The sequence below is a fragment of the Bubalus bubalis genome, chromosome 24 (assembly GCF_019923935.1).
Source record: "Bubalus bubalis isolate 160015118507 breed Murrah chromosome 24, NDDB_SH_1, whole genome shotgun sequence".
NCBI lineage: Eukaryota > Metazoa > Chordata > Mammalia > Artiodactyla > Bovidae > Bubalus > Bubalus bubalis.
The window spans coordinates 25,334,440-25,351,674 of record NC_059180.1 but is presented as its reverse complement, the minus strand read 5'-3'; the positions used below and the strand labels follow the sequence as shown (position 1 = coordinate 25,351,674).

The window sequence follows — 17,235 nt, the reverse complement described above, 5'->3', positions numbered from 1 at the left end:
TAACCTGCTCTCAACCCATATTTCACAATAAAAACAGTGTCAGTCTTCTGCTTACCTGATGGGCTAGACAGTCTTGCTTTGTCAATTTTAAACATCACTGTTTTAAATTACTTTTTGATACTGGTAAACTCACTTTTTTTTTTCTCTCGAAGATATGTTATTTTCTTAATGATTCATACTTGTTGCTTTAGAAAAAAATGTATAGACCAAATGAGAACCAGTTTCATTTGCTGTCATCTGAACACACCTGATAAACTGTCAGCCTTATGGCCATAAAGCAGCACAGAGAAAAACCAACACTGGAGAATTTTATTAACGAAAAAACCTCTCATAATTTATTAACAAAGTCACAGAACAATAACTGTACATTTCCTTCTCTGCCACTGTCACCTGTTAAATTACTATTATCTTTACACACAAGGAAAAGTGGACATACTTTAAAGTCTTTCTGATAAATATATCGCCACTTTGCATCCAGCCTGGATAACGCTCTTCAAAACGGCATATGCTGGAGCCTGTTAAAAAAAACAACAACAGTAAGCAAACCAAAGAAATCCGTTCTATATTCACCTTCCATTGAAAGGCAAAAGTCTAGCATGGCAGGGTTGGGACTTCTCCGGATAAGTAATAAGATCTAAGAAATGATTTTAACAGGGGAAAAAAAATATCCTTTCCAAAAGATTAGAATGCCTTTGCTACACCAAAACATCTGACCCAACCAGCTTCTCACTGGAAAGAGCGAATGTGCTGGGGAAAAGGATAAGGAAGCAAGAAATGATTCCCAGCTGGGAGCAAGGCATTTGCTTGCTTTCTGTTAAGCAGTTCTATTAATGCCCAGTTGTGAATGCAACTGGTGATGGAACTAAAGTCGAATGCTGTAAAGAACAATCTTGCATAGGAACCTGGAAAGCTAGGTCCATGAATCAAGGTAAATGGGAAGCAGTCAAACAGGAGATGGCATTTAGGAATCAGTGAACTAAAATGGACTGGAATGGGCAAATTTAACTCAGATGACCATTATATCTATTACTGTGGGCAAGAATCCCTTAGAAGAAATGGAGTAGCTCTCATAGTCAACAAAAGAGTCTGAAATGTACTACTTGGGTGCAATCTCAAAAACGACAGAATGACCTCTCTTCATTTCCAAGGCAAACCATTCAATATCACAGTAATCCAAGCCTATGCCCCAATCACTAATGCAGAAGAATCTGAAGTTGAACGGTTCTGTGAAGACCTACAAGACCTTGTAGAACTAACACCAAAAAAAGATGTCCTCTTCATCACAGGGGATTGGAATGCAAAAGTAGGAAGTCAAGAGATAACTAGAGTAACAGGCAAATTTGGCCTTGGAGTACAAAATGAAGCAGGGCAAAGGCTAACAAGAGTTTTGCAAAGAGAACACACTGGTCATAGCAAACACTCTCTTCCAACAACACAAGAGACAACTCTACACATGGACATCACCAGATGGTCAATACCGAAATCAGACTGATTATATTCTTTGCAGCCAAAGATGGAGAAGCTCTATACAGTCAGCAAAAACAAGATTGGGAACTGACTGTGGGTCAGATCATGAACTCCTTATTGCCAAATTCAGACTTAAATTGAACAAAGTAGGGAAAACTACTAGACCATTCAGGTATGACCTAAATCAAATCTCTTATGATTACACAGTGGAAGTGACAGATTCAAGGGATTAGATCTGATAGACAGAGTGCCTGAAGAACTATGGACGGAGGTTCGTGACATTGTACAGGAGGCAGTGATCAAGACCATCCCCAAGAAAAAGAAATGCAAAAAGGCAAAATAGTTGTCTGAGGATGCCTCACAAATAGCTTAGAAAAGAAGTGAAAGGCAAAGGAGAAAAGGAAAGATATTCCCATCTGAATGCAGAATTCCAAAGAATAGCAAGGAGAGATAAGAAAGGCTTTCTCAGTGATCAATGAAAAGAAATAAAGGAAAACGACAGAATGGGAAAGACTAGAGATCTCTTCAAGAAAATCAGAGATACCAAGGGAATATTTCATGCAAAGATGGGCACAATAAAGGACAGAAATGGTATGGATCTAACAGATGCAGAAGATATTAAGAAGAGGTGGCAAGGAGAACTATACACAGAACTATACAAAAAAGATCTTCATGACCCAGATAACCACAATGGTGTGATCACTCACCTAGATCCAGACATCCTGGAATGCGAAGTCAAGTGGGCCTTAGGATGCATCACTATGAACAAAGTTAGTGGAGGTGATGGAATTCCAGTTGAGCTATTTCAAATCCTAAAAGATGATGCTCTTAAAGTGCTGTACTCAAAATGCCAGCAAATTTGGATAACTCAGCAGTGGCCACAGGACTGGAAAAGGTCAGTTTTCATTCCAATCCCAAAGAAACATAATGCCAAAGAATGCTCAAACTACCACACAATTGCACTTATCTCACATAGTAGCAAAGTGATGCTCAAAATTCACCAAGCCAGGCTTCAACAGTACATGAACTGAGAACTTCCAGATGTTCAAGCTGGATTAAGAAAAGGCAGAGGAACCAAAGATCAAATTGCCAACAGCTGTTGGATCATCGAAAAAGCAAAAGAATTCCAGAAAAACATCTACTTCTGCTTTACTGACTACGCCAAAGCCTTTGGCTGTGTGGATCACAATAAACTGTGGAAAATTCTTCAAGAGATGGGAATACCAGACCACCTGACCTGCCTCCTAAGAAATCTGTATGCAGGTCAAGAAGCAACAGTTAGGACCGGACATAGAACACAGACTGGTTCCAGTTTGAAAGGAGTACATCAAGGCTGTATATTGTTACCCTGCTTATTTAACTTATATACAGAGTACATCATGCGAAATGCCAGCTGAATGAAGCACAAGCTGGAATCAAGATTGCCAGGAGAAATATCAATAACCTCAGATATGCAGATGATACCACCCTTATGGCAGAAAGCAAAGAAGAACTAAACAGCCTCTTGATGAAAGTGAAAGAGGACAGTGAAAAAGCTGGCTTAAAACTCAAGATTCAGAAAACTAAAATCATGGCATCCGGTCCTATCCTGTCATGGCAGATAGATGGGGAAACAATGGAAACAGTGACAGAGTTTATTTTGGGGGGCTCCAAAATCACTGCAGATGAGAAGTGCAGCCGTGAAATTAAAAGATGCTGGTTCCTTGGAAGAAAAGCTATGACCAACCTAAGTAGCATATTAAAAAGTAGAGACATTACTTTGCCAACAAAGGTCCATCTGGTCAAGGCTATGGTTTTTCCAGTAGTCATGTACGGATGTGAGCGTTGGACTATAAAGAAAGCTGAGCATTGAAGAATTGATGCTTTTGAACTGTGGTGTTGGAGAAGACTCTTGAGAGTCCCTTGGACTGCAAAGAGATCCAACCAGTCCATCCTAAAGGAAATCAGTCCTGAATATTCATTGGAAGGACTAATACTGAAGCTGAAACTCCAATACTTTGGCCACCTGATGTGAAGAATGACTCTTTGGAAAAGACCCTGATGCTTGATGATGATTGAAGGTGAGAGAAGAAGTGGACGACAGAGGGTGAGATGATTGGATGCCATCACGGACTGGACATCAGTGGACCTGAGTTGAGTAAGCTCTGGGAGCTGGTGATGGACAGGGAGGCCTGGCATGCTGCAGTCTATGGGGTCGCAAAGAGTGGGACACAACTGAGCGACTGAACTGAACTGACGGATATGGGTTCTCTTTCTCTGATGGTGGTTTTATAATTTTCTGCAAACAGAAACGTTCCTGTGCCTCAACCTTCCAAATAAAGGACCACTACAAGCAAACAGTAAAGATGGGTCCCCACCAGTTCTGCGTCATGTTCGAGGCCTATGTCATGGTGTTCAAGCTCTTCATCCCGAAATTTCCTGATCACCTGGTTAAATAAAAAGAAATTGAAACAAGTCAGCCTTCCAAATCCCCACTGTTCAAACTTACTCTGGTGGCCAAAGCCTCATATTGCCATCTAAGACACGGGTAGGCAGACTTTTCCTGCAAAGGGCCAGAGGCAGTACTTCAGGTTTCACGGGCTATAAGGTCCCTGTCACGATGACTCAACTCTGCCACCCTAGAGGGGACAACAGCCATGGACACACAGACAAGTGAGTGCAGCTGTGTTCCAGAAAAACTTATTTACAGAGACAGGTGGGTGGCCACTGACTTAAGACTTAAAAAAAAAAAACAGTTCCCTTATTTTCTGTAGAAAATTTCTGAGGATATTTGTTTATTATTCTGAGGATATTCGTTTATTTAATCTGAAGGATCCGTGCTCATGGCCTTCGCTCAGAGTCCAACAATGACCCAGAGGCAGAGAGAATACAGGTGTGGGCTCAGGAAACGCGGGTTTCAGTCCCAGCTCCACCTGACCACGTGACAGGGCCCACAGCTTGAGCTGCCTCAGTGTGCACGCCCTTCAAATGAGGTGCTGCCCCAGGTTTCTAAGGCAGTGCTAGTCCCTAACACTCTGTTTTGTTCCTCTTACCAAACTGCGTATCTGCCCTTTCCCCCCGGCAGTCCCTTCCAGAGCATGGTCCAATACCTGCAGAAGCTCCTCGTATTTTTCAGGCTCCTTCTCCATCAGTGTCCTGATCTGGTTGTTGTAGTGGTGTGCGATGGACTCTTCCACAGCCACCGTGCAGGCCATGGCGCCCTCCTTCCCAAGCAGGGCAGTTCCGGCACCTGGAATGGTCAGATCCAAAAGGTAAAGGATGGGGTTGACACCACTGGGGATGGAGACCAGGTCAGGGTTTGTCACCTGGCACCCTGGGGCTGGGTAATTCCTTGTTGTAGGGGAGTGTCCTGAACATGGTAGGATATTTAGCGGGATCCCTGACCTTTACCCACTAGGTGCCAGTGGCATCCCCAGCTGCAACAACCAAAACTGTCTCTAGATGTTGCTAAGTGTCCTCAGGAGCAACCTGCCATCCTTGAAAACCACGGTACCAGATGACAGTGTCAAACCCTGAATCACAGTAAGAATGTTCTTTCAGTGCTTTTTCTAACCTTCTGATTATGGCAGGAGTGAGTCTTCACTGGGGTTCTTTGGTTCTTCTGTATCACTGACTCTCCCTTTTTGTCTTTTTTTTTTTCTTTTGGCTGTGCCTCAGGGCTTGTGGGATCTTTGTTCCCCAACTAGGGCTGGAACCTGGGCCCTCAGCAATGAAAGCGCTGAGTCCTAACCACTGAACTGCCAGGGAGTTCCCTGACTCTCTTTTTAAGAGTGAGCAGATCCCAAGTCTAGAACCTTCATCAGGGAACTTCATCTGGCCACAGTCAAATTACTCTAGCCTTTTCCCTCTCTGTTGTAGTTATTTTCAATGTATCTTCTATTTATAAAAGTACTGATTTTAAGCTTCTATCTTAAATAAATTTAAGCAAAAAAAATCAATTTAACTTTAGAAAAATATTAAGTAAATGAAAAGGTTGTAAGGGGACACAGCAAGAATTGTAGAGGAGTTATTTAGTGATTCAATCATCCCAGATCCCTAAGGTCACACAGGCTCTCCGAGATAGACACGTACCCAGTGCAAACCCCACCACGTTCCAAAAGGGCATGAGAATGGTCGGCCGCACCCTGAATGCAACCATCAACTCATTGAACTTTTTCAAGTGGTCCTTTTCTTGATCCCACATTTTCTGTAAGAAACAAAAAAACAGAGACATTTCAGAGAGACCACCTGCTACATAATAAGGAAGCCACATGCTGTGTTCATGTGGGTAAAGGAAGCATAATGGGGAGAATGATGGGAACTGCTACCTCCCCCAGTCCCCTTGAATCATCGAAGGAAAAGCCCTAAACATCAGATTACGGGGAAGAGAGACAGCAAACCAAGAGAAGTGTCTGTTATCTCCATTCCAGACAAGCAGAGTCCGAACCGCAGAGCTGGCAGAAGCTGCTCGGATCCACAGTGCACCTATTCAAGGACAAGGGGCCACACCCCAAAGACATGAGATGCGTAGCCCATTTCAAAATTAGGAGGGCAGAATATTACCCGTTATATGATTTCCTTTCAGACAGCCAGAAATGTATCATTTACATCAAAGGAAAAGGGAAGAATGATGGTAAGAGCTAACACGTAAGAGTATGTCCCATAGCCAGGGACTGTCAAATAGCTTTGTGAAGGACAAACTGTTATTATCCTCACTATACAGATGAAGGAAGTGAGGCACAGAGAGGTTAGGGAATTTGCCCGAGTACTCAGAGCAGGCCATTTAACTTGTGCTAAGTGGCTACTACATGCCAGGCATGGTATTCGCTGCTCTACACCAGCTCATTTATTCCTCACCAAAACTGAATGACGTTTTGTCAGCTCATTTTGACACGGAACACGGAACACGTCATGGGACTTCCTCAAGCTCACAGAGGTAGGAGGTGGGACAGAGCTGGAATGGGAACTTCGCTCTGTGTGACTATGAAGCCCAGGCCTGTCCGATCTGCCTCTCAGTATAAAATATAAAATATCCCCACTGGGCTCCACTAGTGGTGGGACCACAAGGTCTTACAACTGGTGCTTTGAGTTAATGCAGTGACTCTTAGTCCTTTTTTATTGCTCCTTGCCATGAAATTTTAAAACTACAGCTAGACTGTATATTTGTTTATGTGCTATAAATCTGCTTATGTCTGTCTGCAGTTTATAAAAAAGAAGACTATGCTTTTTACTCCTCCACCCCCACCCCACAACCAATTTTTCCTCTCTTGGGGACAAGAGTACCTCCCTTGACAACGCATGACCCGATGTGATTCATCACTGAGATCAAGAGGTGCCCACCTGAATGACCGGCCCGATGCTTGTCCGACCCAGGACGGCCATCTGCCCTGCATAGATGCGGTTTGCTCCATATTCACCTGCGTGATCCACCCGGATTATTCGATCCACAGCTTCCCTATTGATATTGTCTAAGGTCATTCCCGAACTGCAAAATCTGACACTGATTCTTCTTCCATAAGCTGCAATGCAAGTGTTTATTCTCCGTTACTCTCAGGTAAAATTGAGATGAATCATTTCGTAGAAGAAAGAGGCATCTTACAGCAAAAGTCACAAATAAGCTCCCCATAGGTTGGGGAAGCCTACAAGTGGACTCTGTTTAACCTGCAGTGATTTGTGGCTTTGTTTTTTAAACTTATTTTGTATTGGGGTATAGCTAATTATCAAAAAATGTGATAGTTTCAGGTGAACAGGGAAGGGACTCAGCCATGCATACACACGTACCCATTCTCCCCCAAACACCCCTCCATCCAGGCTGCCACATAACACTGAGCAGAATTCCATGTGCTATACAGTAGGTCCTTGTGAGTTATCCATTTTAAATACAGCAGTGTGCAGTTTTCTTTTTTTTTTAAAGTAAATTAATTGCCAGTATTTAAAACACAGAAGATTTAACTAAAGATCTGGAGCCTGGCTTCAGCTGAAGTGTATGTCCATCTAGAAATACTGACGGTGTCTTCTCACCAGACAGCTAACACGGCAGCTGTCTCTGGATGGGCATGTTTCCCCAGTTCATACACCTGCTTCTTTTCCAACTCTGGCTGCACACAACCCCTACGGGGCTCTCAGAATCATGGATGCTTCTCCCCAGTTGATCCCTGGGAGATGATGCTTTTAAAAAGTTCTGTGCACAAATGTTCTCTGCAGCCAAGGTTAAGAACTGTAGATTTAATTTCTCTTATTAAAAGTTATCTGTGCCAGTGAGCATCTGACTTTGAGAATTTAGCCTAGCGCTTACGTTTCATCTCATTCTGGTACTTGATTCAACTGAACTCTTCTTGCTTTCAAAATGTAAATCCTTCAGGATTAGATTTTGTCTTTTAAAAAAATCTCCAAATAGTTAACACCTTGACTATAATCTCTGAGGCTTGTATTAGAGCATTCCCAAAGTTCTCTCCCCTAAGAGAAGAGTTTTATAACATGTTTAGATGTATAAGGTGTTAACTCATTTTGCAGATATGGAAGTAAAGACTTAGACCATTTAGTTGGTAATGTGAACTCTGACTGTATTGATACATCTTGAGATGTGTTTCAGGGCTCTTATTATGACTACCATCTGTTTAATAGATACCTTTCATTTAGGCTAAGGAATACCCACAAAATGTGTAGAAAGTTTCATTCTGATACATCTATAGCCTTTTTTTTTCCCCATTAAAAAAGGCTTGAGTGCTTTGGACACAAAGTGATGGGGTAGGCCTGATGAAATCGGAGATGTGCATTTGAACTTTTCAGGCTGACGATTTTAAATGCCTCACTCTAGACAAAGGAGCAGTGGATATGGGAGTCTGAAGCATGGTGTCCCAGCTTTGAGCCATTCTTCCACAGAACCTGCTCCATCTCACTGAGCATGTCTGATTTAACTGGGTGGATTCCAAGTTCTGCCAGGTGTAAGGTACCACTCAGATTTATGTCATCAGATAGCAGGTCACTGTGGTCCATGGCCTTTTGCTTTGTTTTGGCCACGCTGCATGCAGGATCTTAGTTCCCCTACTGGGCTTCGAACCTGCGCCCCCTGCAGTGGAAGTGCAGAGTCTTAACTGCAGGACTGCCAGGGAAGTCCCTCCATGACCATTCCATGTGGAGAACAATTTGAGACATTTGACAAAGTCAAGGTAACCTGTCCCAAGTTTTTCCTCCAAGTCCAAGGCCTGGCCTCCTTGTAGAAAGATGTGGTCCAAAAGTTAAAATTAAAAATGATGAGATGGGACTTTCCCTGGCGGTCCAGTGGTTAAGAATCCGTCTGCCAATGCAGGGGACATGGGTTCGATCTCTGGTTCTGGAAAACCCCACACACCACAGGGCAACTAAGCCTATGCGTCACAACTACTGAACCTGCGCTCTAGAGCCTACAAGTCACAATACTGAAGCCCACCCGCCTACAGCTTGTGTTCCACAACACGAGAAGCCACTGCAGTGAGAAGCCCTCAAACTGCGATGAAGAGCAGCCCCCGCGCTGCGGTGAGAGGAAGCCTGTGCAAAGCAACAGAGACCCAGTGCAGCCACGAATAAATAAATAATGAGATGACTCGATTTCTTAAAATAACCTTGTCTGCTTGTTCTCTCATTTTGTTACTCCCACCATAAAATGTGTTAATAAGAAAGAACTTTTAAAACAACGCAACACTCCTTTCTTTTTTTTGGCCAAGCTGAGTGGCTTGTGGGATCTTAATTCCCAGACCAGGAACTGAACCATTGAACTGGGCCCTCACCAGTGAAAGTGCAAAGTTCTAACCATTGAACCATGGGGAAATTCCTCAATATTAATTTTTAAGAAATCATTTACTGAGAAATAGCAAGGGGTTAAGTGCATGAGTTCAAACACACAGCTGACTTTTGGCGGGTAGAGTTATAATTCCTACTAAAAACATATTTGACTTTTCCCTAACACTGCAACACTTTTCCAGATTCAGGCACCTAATAAATGCCTTTTTTGAGGTATATGTGGAGGGTGAGGTATCATAATATTTGCCATCCCTATCTTGTCACAACTTCTGCAAGGTGGCTTTAAAAAGTATTGGGTGGATGCTTTTTAGACTGCAAAAAAAAAAAAAGATATCATTTAAATGGCCATACTATCCAAAGTAATCTACAGATTTAATGTGACCCCTATCAAATTACCCATGACATTTTTCACAGAACTAGAAAAAATAATCATGAAATTTGTATGGAACCATAAAGACTTAGAATTGCCAAAGCAAGTCTGAGAAAAAAGAACAAAGCTGGAAGAATAATCCTCCCGGATTTCAGACAATACTCCAAAGCTACAGTAATCAAAAAAATGTGGCACTGGCACAAAAAGAGACAAAGGGATCAACTGAACAGAATAGAGAGCCCAGAAATAAACCCACACACCTAGCCAGTTAATCTTTGATAAAGGAGGCAAGACTATACAATGAGAAAAAAACAGTCTCTCCAGCAAGTGGTGTTGGGAAAGCTGGACAGCCACATATAAATCAAGTTAGAACATGCTCTCATAGCATACGCAAAAATAACTCAAAATGTAAGTTATAACATAAATAAATAAGACAGGACACCACAAAACTCGTAAAAGAGAAAATAGGCAAAACATTCTCTGATATAAACAGTACCAATGTTTTCTTAGATCAGTCTCCCAAGGCAATAGAAATGAAAGCAAAAACAAATAGGACTTAATCAAACTTATAAGCTTTTGCACAGCAAAGGAAAATGCAAGGACAACCTTCACACAGAAAATATTTGCAAACAATGCAGCCAACAAGAGCTTAATTTCCAAATTATACCAACAATTCATACAACTCAAAAAAAACACACAAAAAACACAACCCACTAAAAAAAACAGGTAGAAGATCTAAATAGACATTTCTCCGAAGAAGATATACAAATAGCCAATAGACACATGAAAAGATGCTCAACACTGCTAATAAGAAAAACACAAATCAAAACTACAATGAGGTACTACCTCACACCAGTCACTCAGAATGGCCATCATTAAAAAGTCTACAAATAACAAATGCTGGAGAGGGTGTGGAAAAAAGGGAACCCTGGTACATTGTTGGTTAAGAATGTAAACTGGTGGAGCCACTATGGAGAACAGTATGCTGGTTCCTCAAAAAATTAAAAACAGAGTTGCCGTATGATCCAGTAATACCACTTCTGGGCATATACCTGGACAAAACTATAACTGGAAAAGACACACGCACCCCAACGTTCATAGCAGACTATTCACAACAGCCAAGAGATGGAAGCAAACTAAACGTCCATTGACAGATGAATGGACAAAGAAGATGTGGTCTAGCTACACACACACACACACACACACACACACACACACACACACACACAATGGAACACTGCTCACTCCTAAAGAGTGAAATAATGCCATCTGCAGCAACATGCATGGATCTACAGATTATCATACTAAATGAAGGCAGAGAAACACAAATACCAGGTGATACCACTTACGTGTGGAATCTAAAATGAGAACTAAGAAGTTTACAAAAGAACTTATTTAAGAAACAGACTCAAAGACATAGAAAACAAACTTGTGGTTACCAAAGGGGAAATGGGGTGGGGGAAGGATAAATTAGGAATTAACAGATACAAACTACTATCTATAAAATAGATAAGGGCCTTCCCTGGTGGTCCAGTGGTTAGAACTCTGCCTTCCAGTGCAGGGGTGTGGGTTTGAACTCTGGTCAGGGATTTAAGATCTCACATTCCTCACCGCCAAAAACCAAAACATAAGACAGAAACAATATTGCAACAAATTCAATAAAGACGTAAAAAATGGTCCACACTAAAAAGAATAAACAAGGTCCTACTATATAGCACAGGAAACTATATTCAATATCTAGTAATAAATCATAATGGAAAAGAAAAAAAAGTATAAGATGGACCATAGATAGGGCACAGAACTAGAATCAGAAAATACCTATCTTGTCTCTAACACAGACTTGACAATTCCGAATTGCCATTTCTTACATATAAAATTGGGAGCAATGTGGTTATATTCTTTTTTGGGGAAACACAATAACAATACCTTTCTTACTGAGTTATCATGAAGATAAAAAGATAAAGGATGCAAGTAACTACAAGTGAAAAAAAATGAAGGAGCATTAAAATTCATCTTCAACAATCCTGAGTTTTGCCTGCATTGTCACACACTTTAAAACTGAGAAATAATAAAATTGAGGCCCAGTGCTAAAAGCTCTCAAGTGCATCATTTTATATTTGTGATTTCCTAAAATGTGAAACATATACTACAAGATTTCAATTTGTATATGAAAAGATCTTAAGTTGCTATGATTCTCTTCCATACACATATAGAAACCTGTATGCAGGTCAAGAAGCAACAGTTAGAACTGGACATGGAATAACAGACTGGTTCCAAATTGGGAAAGGAGTATGTCAAGGCTGTATATTGTCACTCTGCTCATTTAACTTAAATGCAGAGTACATTATGCGAAATGCCAGGATGGATGAAGCACAAGCTGGAATCAAGATTGCCAGGAGAAATATCAATGAACTCAGATACACAGATGACACCACACTTATGGCAGAAAGCAAAGAACTAAAGAGCCTCTTGATGAAAGTGAAAGAGATGAGTGAAAAAGCTGGCTTAAAACTCAACATTCAGAAAACTAAGATCATGGTTTCTGGTCCCATCACTTCATGGCAAACAGATGTGAAAACAATGGAAACACTGAAAGACTTTTCATGGGCTCCAAAATCACTGCAGATGGTGACTGCAGGCATGACATTAAAAGACACTTGCTCCTTGGAAGGAAAGTTATGACCAACCTAGACAGCATATTAAAAAGCAGAGAAGTTACCCTGCCAACAAAGGTCTGTCTAGTCAAAGCTATGGTTCTTCCAGTAGTCATGTATGGATGTGAGAGTTGGACCATAAAGAAAGCTGAGTGCTGAAGAATTGATGCTTTTTAACTGTGGTGTTGGAGAAGACTCTTGAGAGTCCCTTGGATTGCAAGGAGATCCAACCAGTCCATCCTAAAGGAAATCAGTGGTGAATATTCATTGGAAGGACAGATGCTGAAGCTGAAACTCCACAATACTTTGGCCACATGATGTGAAGAACTGATTCACTGGAAAGGACCCTGACGCTGGGAAAGACTGAAGGCAGGAGAAGCGGATGACAGAGTATGAGATGGTTGGATGGCATCACCGACTCAATGGACATGAGTCTAAGCAATCTCCCGGAGTTGGTGATGGACAGGGGAAGCCTGGTGTGCTGCAGTCCATGGGGTCGCAAAGAGTCGCACACACGACTAAGCAACTTAACTGATTCTCTTCCAACTCTTTTGATTTTATCAAGGAGACTGTCTCAGTTTATAGCTGACATTATCTTAAAATCTTCCTAACGCTTATTAATTTTCCTTTCTTTCGAGAAAAAAGATGGGCTTGAGTTCAAACCTTGGTAGACAACGGTATCTAATACAATAACTTGTTTTCAGCGTACTTTTATGATTTTTTTCTTGGGACAAGAAATACTGGTTTTCCGTTTACCCAGGGATCTAGTTTCCAATGTTCTGATTTTAAAAAGGAATACGGTCTAGGGAAATTAAAAAAAAAAAAAAAAACTCTAGTAATATCAGTGGTAAAATATCAATGGTACAGTTATTAAGCAAAAATCCAGAAGGTGGTACACGAATGGTTTAACTTTGAGAAAATGACCTCACAATTTTCTGAGGCAGCTCAGATAAATGAGGAAAAGACGAGTCAGAATCCAAGCCCAAGTCTCCCTACTACAATTCGATGCTCCTTCCAACATTCCGGTGCTTCTCTAACTTGCAAATGCACACGAGTCATTCCAAGGTCTTGTTAAGATCCGGTAGGTTAGAGGACCGATCTGAGAATCTGCGTTTCTAACCGGCTCCGGAGTGGGGCGGGCGTACGGGAGGAAACCCACTCTGCCGGTCGTAGGGCCACCTACAAGGCCATAAGCGAAAGCTACGAGGACCCCCACCCCCGCCCCAGGAAACTAAACTTTCAAGGTTGCCAACTCTCCTCAGTTCGGAACGCCTACCACACCTGCAGTGACGTCACAGAACAGGCACGAAATTGCGTCATCCCCCAAACGCACAGACGCCGAATGGGCTCGCCAGAAAACTGAGGAAAACCCACCCCCTTTCCGTCCGGCGGGCTCCGCGGCCGACTGCAGGCCTCGCGCCGCTTTTCCAGCCGCGCAGTCGCCCTCCGTCGCAGCCCTGTGACGTATGAACGCCTACCCCCCCCGTGACCTCTCCGACCTAAGCCTAAAGCAAAAATTCCTGGGCTCCTCAGCCCCGCGCGCAGTCGTGCTCAGGCTTCCCCTTTACCTGAGAGGGGCTGCAGGGCGCCTGTGCGCAGCCGCCACAGGCAGCAAGCCGCCAACGCCCGGGCACAACTCATTGCCGCGGAAGCAGCACTACTCCTCCTTGAACGGAGGGGGTCAACGGTACCCTTGGCGCAGACTGATGACGCACGGCCTACGTAAGGCAGATGCAGTTGGCTCCCGCACCGTTGGAAACGCCCCTAATCCCCCGCTTCCACTCGATTGGTCGGAAATGTCAAATGAAAAGACTCTAGTGGATACCATCGCTATCAATCACTACGTAAAGAGTTGCCATGGAGACGAGAACGCTAACTTGCTCTTTGAAAAATCCAAACAGGTAAAAGATTACTCACCTCAGTTCCTGAGGAAAAGGACCTTGAGGGAATTGTTTACCGGCATAGCCATTGTATTTTGTGCTTTGCCAATACAGGAAATTTCTATCTGTAGGCTCTTTAAAATAGTAGAAATTACAGTCTGAAATTCAATTCACCACCTGCAAATAGTGTTGACTCTAGGTTTTGGGGTTGACAAACTAAATTTCTTCCTACTCCTTTTCTCTATTTTTAGATTTTCTACAAAGAACATTTATTATTGCTATCCTTATTTCTCCTTTACTGTTAGTGAGAGCGTGTGTTAGTCCCTCAGTCGTGCGGGACACTTTGTGACCCCCATGGGCTTTAGTGTTCCAGGCTCCTCTGTCCATAGAATTCTCCAGGCAAGAATATTGGAGTGGGTAGCGATTCACTTCTCCAGGGGATCTTCCCCATCCAGGGATCCAGTGTGGGTCTCCTGCACTGCAGGCAGATTCTTTACCATAGGAGTCACCAGGAAATTGGTGCAAATTGGTTTCTTGAGGGGAAGGTTGGGATGAGTAGATTTAGCAACATATTCCATACTTTTCAGTCTGTATTCAGTCTGTCAGGGCAGACTCATTAACTGTAACAAATCTCTGGTCCGGAGGCTGTGTATGTGTGGAGGCATGTTTAATAATGGTAACTTCAGAGTTGAAATTGTGAGAAGGTGACTTTCATTTTCTACTTTACATTCTTGGATTATATAACTTTTATCCATATATTTAAGATAGACTGCTATTGTAAAATAATGTTGCTAGTTGTTTTAAAATTTAACGCACTTTTTGCTGAAAGTTTTACTTTCCTTTCAGGTTGGAAGGACTCATTAACACAAGAAACCACATGGTATTACATACATAAACAATTTCAAATTTTTATGAAAGATCATTTGATAATTTCAACATACAATAATTAAAAGAAGAGAAATAGAAACAATAGAGAGAATTAACAACACATACACCACCAAATTGGTGGTGTCTACATCTAGACTACATCTAGTCTACATTTAGACTTTTACAGGCTGGAAGTCCCTTGTTAACAGCAATCTGGAGTCTCTACTGGGAAAGGGTCCTGGGCTGTGTATCCACCCCAAGGGTGAGACTTCATATTGCAGTTTCAGGGGCTCTTGTTTATAATCCTAGACTGCAGACTGGTATCATTAACAGTTTGCATGAAGAAATTCAGCTCTGTTTTCACTTTCACCTTTTTACAATGCTGTTTGTTTCACCTTGTGAGCCATAGGATTCGTTGACCCTGCGGGGTTGGCCAGATCTCCAGGGGCTCAAGAATTCTAAGACCCACTCCTTTTCTTATCTAAAGTGCTGCCTGACTTGCTGTGCTTGCGCACACGGAGTCTTGGTGGTGTCAAGGCTGGTCCAAAGCAGATCAGAGGCCTGCTCTCCTGCTTCTGAAGCCTGAACAAGACTTCCTTCATTTTACTTTCCCTAAAAGCTGGGCTCAGGATTGTTTAGGCTGAAATGCATAGGAATAAGGCAAGATAACACAAGTAGGCGTCTTCATTCTATAAGTCACATAACAATTCCAGATAGTCAATAGAAATAAAGTGATCAAAGAAACAAATAATGGGTTAAGCAATGCAGGAAACACTTTTTGAGCAGTAGGGGACTTAGTAAAGAAGACGTTCCACCATGAATGAGAAGTATATTTTGGTACATCAACTCCTACATCCATTAACTTATTGGTAGCAATAGTAGTAACAACAGAATGTTCTATCAAGGTCTGATTACCTGTATCTATGAAATTTTGTAACTCTTTCAGTTCAATACAGTCACTCAGTCATGTCCAACTCTTTGTGATCCCATGAACTGCAGCACACCAGGCCTCCCTGTCCATCGCCAGTTCCTGGAGTTTACTCAAACTTATGTCCATTGAGTTGGTGATGCCATCCAACCGTCTCATCCTCTGTCATTCCCTTCTCCTCCCACCTTCAATCTTTCCCAGCATCAAGGTCTTTTCCAATGAGTCAGCTCTTCACATCACGTGGCCAAAGTACTGGAGTTTCAGCTTCAGTATCAGTCCTTCCAATGAATATTCAGGACTGATTTCCTTTAGGATGCACTTGTTGGATCTCCTTTCAGTCCAAGGGACTCTCAAGAGTCTTCTCCAACACCACAGTTCAAAAGTGTCAATTCTTCAGCACTCAGCTTTCTTTATAGTCCGACTCTCACATCCATACATGACTACTGGAAAAACCATAGCTTTGACTAGATGGACCTTTGTTGGCAAAGTAATGTGTCTGCTTTTTAATATGCTGTCTAGGTTGGTCATAACTTTTCTTCCAAGGAGCAAGTGTCTTTTAATTTCATGGCTGAAACCCCATGGACTATATATACAGTCCATGGAATTCTCCAGGCCAGAATACTGGAGTGGGTAGCTTTCCCCTTCTCCAGGAGATCTCCCCAACCCAGGGATTGAGCCCAGATCTCCCGCATTGCAGGTGGATCCTTTACCAGCTGAGCCACAAGGGAAGCCCTTGTAACTCTTTGGTTCCTTGCAAAATCTTTTGTAAGGGTACTAAGGGAAAGCTAATATTGGGAACAGAAAGAATAGGGAATAACATTCGAGTCCACAATACCTGAGTTCTCATGGGGGAAAGTAATAGGTGGGCCCCTTCCAATATAAATGATTAACATGTGTTAGGCATCTGGAAAAAGGGGTTCCTAACTGATACATGGAAATTGTTTCTACATAATTGATTACACTACATACAAATTGAGGGGCAATCTGAAAAACATACTACAGGATTTAGGGAAGATAGTCCATTCACAATAGTTTAATAGAGTTCTCCAATAAGCAGGATTCCCAAATGCCAGATGTTTGTCCACATAGCAGTCCTTTGGTAGCCTTTCCACAGTCGTATCAGTAAGTGGGTATGATTATTAAAGTCCAAATAAATTTCCAGTAAAATGTGGTAATCAATACTCTTCCCCAGATACAATGGGCAACACACGAAGCTGGTATAATCTAGCAAACAGATAAATTTTATCCATAGAAAGTCAAAGTTAAGAAAGGCCACAAGTTGTTTGCAGGGCAGGTGAAATTATCTTGAGT

General features: G+C 42.2%; 1 protein-coding gene across 3 annotated transcripts; it reads right to left on the bottom strand.

Annotated features, from left to right (window-relative positions):
• Nucleotides 1-289: 289 nt before the first annotated feature.
• Nucleotides 290-13,976, bottom strand: COQ7 (coenzyme Q7, hydroxylase). Of its 3 annotated transcripts, none has more exons than XM_006073938.4 (6): nt 13,818-13,976; nt 6,787-6,965; nt 5,539-5,653; nt 4,557-4,696; nt 3,825-3,893; nt 290-515 (listed from the first exon to the last, which is right to left on the bottom strand). In XM_006073938.4, the coding sequence occupies exons 1-6, from the start codon at nt 13,888-13,890 to the stop codon at nt 438-440; spliced, it is 654 nt and encodes a 217-aa protein (XP_006074000.2). In that variant the 5' UTR covers nt 13,891-13,976; the 3' UTR covers nt 290-437. The 3 variants fall into 3 exon arrangements, with proteins under 3 accessions (XP_006074000.2, XP_006074001.2, XP_006074002.2); XM_006073939.4 differs by lacking the exon at nt 13,818-13,976 and adding an exon at nt 13,624-13,767; XM_006073940.4 differs by lacking the exon at nt 13,818-13,976 and adding an exon at nt 13,531-13,687.
• Between the last annotated feature and the right edge of the window lie 3,259 nt (nt 13,977-17,235).